The sequence below is a fragment of the Borostomias antarcticus genome, assembly GCF_949987555.1.
Source record: "Borostomias antarcticus genome assembly, chromosome: 16".
In the NCBI taxonomy this organism is placed as follows: Eukaryota; Metazoa; Chordata; class Actinopteri; order Stomiiformes; family Stomiidae; genus Borostomias; species Borostomias antarcticus.
The window spans coordinates 12533382-12540059 of NC_140249.1; the positions used below are offsets into that span (position 1 = coordinate 12533382).

The 6678-nt window shown below is 53.6% G+C and overlaps 1 protein-coding gene across 1 annotated transcript in view; it reads right to left on the minus strand.

The window, feature by feature from the left end:
* furinb (furin (paired basic amino acid cleaving enzyme) b) overlaps positions 1–6294 on the minus strand; it is a gene marked incomplete at its 3' end in the record, with an annotated part of 304944 nt that extends 298650 nt beyond the window's left edge. The window contains exons 1-2 of the mRNA XM_084451106.1: positions 6182–6294; positions 779–1045 (exon numbers count right to left, since the gene is read on the minus strand). Coding sequence (XP_084307232.1) covers positions 779–976 — 198 coding nt within the window. The 5' untranslated portion in view covers positions 977–1045; positions 6182–6294. The remainder of the gene's footprint in view (positions 1–778; positions 1046–6181) is intronic.
* Positions 6295–6678: the final 384 nt, after the last annotated feature.

Genomic DNA, 6678 nt, shown 5'->3' on the forward strand with positions numbered 1-6678 from the left:
GCAGATCAGCCCTGAATTAATTTAGCAAACGCGCTTTCTGGAACCCTTTTTTCAGAGGGAAGAGGGTGTGTGTGTGTGTGTGTGTGTGTGTTGAGTGCGTCCTGTGGGCCATCAGGAGTAAAGCAGAAGCTCTGTGTGGGTTTGTGTCGTCTATCTCCCGCCAAACAGACATGGCAGATGGGAGAAGTCTCCAGCGCAGACTGTGGGGAGCTGCAGAACTCTTTTGGTCTCGCTCTCTTTGCCAGTTACCCCTCCCTGGACGGAGGCTAGCCTAAATTAAATTTGCAGACATAAAAAAAAAAAGATAGCAGGAGTGAAAGGAGGTCTCTTCACTTTTTCCCCCCTAAACGCTCCCTCGTTTAATGCAAACAGGCTAACGGCGCTGCTCTAAAACCCAGAATAGCTGTCTGTTCCTCATCCTGATTCAAATAGAGCCACTCTGGCCAGCCCCGCCCCCCTGGGTGTCCCCGTGGAGACGGCGAGGCGATGATCGCCTGGCCCGATTACGACCACGCGGCCTCGGACGGCGCCTAGCAACATCCCCCGCAGGCGTGCGCGCGCCACGCAGGGACTCCTGTACCAGCGTCAGGTCCAGGGGGCGCACTGGCACGTCAACCCGCCTCACGCTAAGGAACCGAGAGACCAGCTCCTGTTCTACGGGCCACCAGGCTCCAGAACCATCGCTTCTCAAGGCCACTTACTTACTTAGGTACTTACAGACTCAAACCCACCACAGACAGACAGACAGACAGACAGCCCCCCCCCCCCCCAGGCCTACGTGTCCGTGGTTGGTGAAGCCGTGCTTCCTGGCGATGCGGTCGGCCTGCTGCGGCCCCCCCAGGATCTGGACGGCCCAGGCGTTGGTGTAGACGGCGGCGGCGGCGCTGTTGGCCGGGGGGGGTGCGGCCAGGAGGAGGACCAGGCCCAGGAGGAGGACCAGGGTCAGCTGCAGCAGGGCTGGCGGCCGGGCAGCCATGAACAGGGCCGGGGGGCGGGGCGCTCCGTCTCAGGGCTCCTCCTCACAACAGCACAGCAGAACAACAACCTGGAGGAAAGAGCACTGAGTTACTGGACGAGCGCACACAGCCCTGACCGCAGGCCCACGCGCTCGCTCAGCTGCCTGCTCGGTCCCACGGTGGGAGCAAAGACAACCAGCCTACAGCGCACTGCGCCCCCCACAGATCTGCCGCTATGGCAAAGGTTTAGAAATGTACCGAAACTTCCTCCGAAAGATCAAAGCCAAACAATGTGGGCGGAATAGCCTGAGTCCATCCCAGGAATAAATAACCCAGAGTCAAGTCCAGACTCTGAAGATTCAATCCAGGACCTCTTCCAAGTTTCCATCAAATCCATCTTTCTCCAGCATGTGTTAGCAGGTAGAACCGTGGTAGAAGCCTGGTCCTGGAGGACTCCCACTGCTCTGCTCTTCCCATCTTTAGAAGCAAGGGCACAAATGAACAACGCTAGATTGAGAGTGTTGTGATGGAGAACACGGTGGTGGTGTGTGATAGGAGGAGGTGGTGTGTGATAGGAGGAGGTGGTGTGTGATAGGAGGAGGAGGTGTGTGATAGGAGGAGGTGGTGGTGTGTAATAGGAGGTGGTGGTGTGTGATAGGAGGTGGTGGTGTGTGATAGGAGGAGGTGGTGTGTGAGAGGAGGAGGTGGTGGTGTGTGATAGGAGGTGGTGGTGTGTGATAGGAGGTGGTGGTGTGTGATAGGAGGTGGTGGTGTGTGATAGGAGGAGGTGGTGTGTGATAGGAGGTGGTGGTGTGTGATAGGAGGTGGTGGTGTGTGATAGGAGGAGGTGGTGTGTGATAGGAGGAGGTGGTGTGTGAAAGGAGGAGGTGGTGTGTGATAGGAGGAGGTGGTGTGTGATAGGAGGAGGAGGTGGTGTGTGATAGGAGGAGGTGGTGGTGTGTGATAGGAGGAGGTGGTGGTGTGTGATAGGAGGAGGTGGTGGTGTGTGATAGGAGGAGGTGGTGTGTGATAGGAGGTGGTGGTGTGTGATGGGAGGGGGTGGTGTGTGATAGGAGGTGGTGGTGTGTGATAGGAGGAGGTGGTGTGTGATAGGAGGAGGTGGTGTGTGATAGGAGGGGGTGGTGTGTGATAGGAGGAGGTGGTGGTGTGTGATAGGAGGTGGTGGTGTGTGATAGGAGGGGGTGGTGGTGTGTGATAGGAGGAGGTGGTGTGTGATAGGAGGAGGTGGTGAGGAGGTGGTGTGTGATAGGAGGAGGTGGTGTGTGATAGGAGGTGGTGGTGTGTGATAGGAGGGGGTGGTGTGTGATAGGAGGAGGTGGTGTGTGATAGGAGGAGGTGGTGTGTGATAGGAGGTGGTGGTGTGTGATAGGAGGTGGTGGTGTGTAATAGGAGGGGGTGGTGTGTGATAGGAGGAGGTGGTGGTGTGTGATAGTAGGAGGAGGTGGTGTGTGATAGTAGGAGGAGGTGGTGTGTGATAGTAGGAGGAGGTGGTGTGTGATAGTAGGAGGAGGTGGTGTGTGATAGGAGGAGGTGGTGTGTGATAGGAGGTGGTGGTGTGTGATAGGAGGTGCTGGTGTGTGATAGGAGGTGGTGGTGTGTGATAGGAGGACATGATGTGTGATAGGAGGACATGATGTGTGATAGGAGGTGGTGGTGTGTGATAGGAGGAGGTGGTGTGTAATAGGAAGAGATGGTGTGTGATAGGAGGAGATGGTGTGTGATAGGAGGAGGTGCTGGTGTGTGATAGGAGGCCCGCTGAGCTGCGTTCCGGAGCGGGGCGACGGTACGGTGTCTAAATGCAGAGCGGTTACCGTGGTCCCCCGAGGCCCCTCCCCAGCACAGGGGCTCCAGACGGAACCCGGAGAACAGGACAGATGGAACCCGGAGAACAGGACAGACGGACGTCTCCCGGGAGGAGAGACCAGGTGGAGACACACTTCTGCCTGGAGCACCAAACTCAACCAGATGAAGGCAATTCATCATTTTAGCCTTTAGGTATACAAAAAAAAAGCCCAATTGAGTTACGGGTGATCATTAAATCTGATCCTGTCAAATCTTCTTCACATAATTCCTTGGAGGACTTGACCAGCACTTTGCCTCAGAGGACTTGAGAAAGCTTTTAACCTTAATTGGGAAGATATCTATGGGGTATCTCCAACGAGTCAGAGGGCAGGAAATACGTATGCAGACCTGGTCTCCCTCCAATATCACACACACACACACACACAACATACGCACGCGCTCTCTCACACACACACACACACACACACACACAACACATGCACATGCGCGCTCTCTCTCTCACACACACACACACACACACACACGCTCACACACACACACACAACACGCACACGCTCTCACACTCACACACACACAGAACACGCACACGCGCTCTCTCTCACATTCACACACACCACACCACACCACACCAAACCACACCACACCACACACACACACACACACACACACTTAGGGGAGTGCGGGTGATTAGAGAGCAGTGGGAGGGAAGCAGCAGTCTGCCGCCCGGCCTGTGGAGCAGTATTCCTGAGCTCAGCTGGAGATGCTGACCTACTGTACGGCCACGTGGGGGGGTCACTCTGACACAGGGAGGGAGGGAGAGGGGGAGAGACAGAGAGAGAGAGAGATGGAGAGAGATGGAGAGACAGAGAGCGAGAGAGAGAGAGATGGAGACAGAGAGAGCGAAAGATGGAGAGACAGAAAGAGCGAGAGAGAGAGGGGGAGGCTTTTCACCCCCACACACAGCACTGTGGAGAGAACAAGCACATTGAGACAGGAGAAACCTCAGCTCATCCAAAAAATAATGAGTCTCCCTCCTACCGAACAGAAAGAAATCCCTCACCTGGCAGAGCCCAGCCCCGCCCCGGCCCCGCCCCAGCCCCGGCCCCACCCCAGCCCCAGCCCAGCCCCGCCATCAGATCACCTCCTCTCACAGGTTTAGGATTGTCATTACTGGACCAGATGTGGAGAGGCTGAGGGCAGAGAGGGGCAGAGAGGGGCAGAGAGGGGCAGAGAGGAGCAGAGAGGAGCAGAGAGGGGCAGAGAGGAGCGCAGGTCCCGACACACCTGCGCTTTTCTCAAATGAGGTGAAATGACTGCTGATGATTGATCATATCTGTTCCTGCGTTTCCCAGAGCCAGAGAGACTCTAGAGGTTCAGGAGCCAAGGGACCAAGAAAATGGATTTCATAACCTCAGAAATGTCACCCTCTCTTGCAGGGATGGAAATGGGATCCTATTTTCACTGCTAAAAGACCATGGTTATCACGTAGCGTTATCTACGTTTCTAAGAAACATTCCCTCACTAGAAATATCCACAGCTGAACACTGCCTCGCTGAAGACTGCCTCGCTGAAGACTGCCCCTGTTACCAGCTCAGAGGCGGAGGGAGAGAAACAAACAAAGACAGAAAAAAAGAGAGAGAGAACAAGAGAAGACAGCAGCTCTGCGTCGGCCTGCCCGCCCCCCAACGCCGCTCCCTCCACAACTGGCTGGTGACGCTTTGCGCTGGGGGGGCTGGAGGAGCAGCGTGGAACAAGGGGGGGGGGGGGGGGAGGGGGGAGGCACGCCCTCCTCTGGTGGCAGCTCCGTCACTGTGGAGTTGTAATGCCTTCGTTAAACACCTGGGGCACATCGTCATCGCCGGCCTGGTCACTCGGCCGCGTGTGGAATCAATCTGCAATAGGCCCATGGGTTACAGCTGATCAGTCTACCGAGGCTAAAGCGCTGTACGGGAGGTAGAGCTACCGGTTACAGGCGGCACCGCCGTGACACTTTCCCATGGATATCATCTCCCTCAGCTGAACAAAGCCTATTCAGAACTGACCATCATTCGATAGTCTGCCGGGGCAGAAAGCCTTGTGGGCGCTTGCTAGTGCGTCAGCAGTCCACCCAACTTCATCCTGTCAGAAGATCGTTTCACAACAACACAAAACCTGTGCTGAGGATGTACCTGTGTGACAAAGGTGCCTGCAGACAAAGGAAAGCTTGGCCGGGCAAAGCATGTGTTTTACAAAGCATTGCCTACATCTTATGCAAGGAGGTCGAGGAAACTAGAAAATCAACAACTCTGTGTTGTTCAGAGGCCAGCCCGATATGAGGCTAATGTTGCGGGATGACAGCAGCTCTTACACACACTCATATTTACACTGATCATAAAGTGGTACAGGCTATAGCGAGAGAGAACACACACACACACACACACACAACACAAACAGAACAATACATTTGAAAACTGAGGAGTTTAAAGGGCAAACATGCCATTCCATAGAAGTGTCCTTACCCACAGCTGTTTCTCAGCTTGAAACATCAACTTCGATCATGAAGCGCAGCGCCGAGATCATTTCGTCCATTCTCTAAATTAGTCAGCTAGCAGACTAAAAGACCATTTTGATGCCAGGAGAGACCGAAAAGATAATTCTGGGGAGAAGATCTTTGTGTTCGCTGAACTCTGATCTCGAGGAGAAGTGAAGGAATCGGATGAGATATCTCTTCTAGGAGTCAGACAGCGGTCTGCCAACATGCGTTGTTGCCTCCAAGCTTCCCTCCCTGTTTTTCCTCCTGCCCACCAGCTCCTCAAGCACAGTCTGGACGAGTCCCCTCCCCGCCCCGTGTCCAAGCCTGGATGCCTCCAACACGACCCCGTGTCTGGTGTGGAGAAACTAATCACCTTCGGTATCCATCAGCATGATGCCCACCGTCTGATACAGACGGAACACATGATCTCACCATCTCTCTCTTCGGGAAAGCCTTGTTTATAGCCCAGACCTTCGAGAGCCAATCTGACTTCAGCTGTTAAATGGTTGTGGAGCTGGTGGCGAGGCACTAAAAGACATTCCTCAACAATCCCAAGGTGTGTCTGTGGAAGTCTAACATTGTCGCTGTCGTGTCTGGTCCCCTGCTCAGCTGAGCTAGACACACAAGCATCGGTTCGGTTCTAACTTTCCACGTCGCTTCATCTCACGATGTTTCTTCCTCATCTCCGCTATCCTACACACATTGAAACCAGTTGCCATATGGCCACCGCGAATGTATGTTCTCTCCAACAGTTTCGATATCGTAAAGTATACATAAAAACGATCTAGCTAGCTTGACAACATAGTACTTGAGAGTAGAGCTACACGCTACATACACAGTTTAGCTCCAAATGTCACAGGATGAATTTGTTTTGCTTCTCGGCTTTTACCTGGGGTATGCGACGAGGGAGGAGAGTCGAAGAGCAGCCTTTAGTTTTCATGAGATTGAGACATATTTGTCCGTTTAATCTGTTTGATATTATTCTCAACTCTAATTGTTGTTAATCGTCAAGGCTTGTGCCTGTTACTCGACACGTTTAGGTGGCCTCATCTTTTAAAACTAAAACATACCCCGCCCATCTTGTCACAGCCGAGTGTCCGTATATGATAAAACGATACAACAAGATAATTCCTAGGAAGTACGTCACGGTATGTCTTGAGCGCCACTACTGTACTATGATCGCCATCTGGTGGGATTATAAGGTAGTAGCCTACAGTCTGTACGCATGAATACCAACATGTTTGTTTCTGTTCAATATGCCGTGTTATCCAGTAGAGGGTGCCATTCTGCAACATTTTCACTCCGACTTCGCTTGATGAATACCCCGTGACAAGCAGCCTGCTTGATTCCAGTCCCAAAGCCAGCTCCGGTTAGCACGGGCCAAAG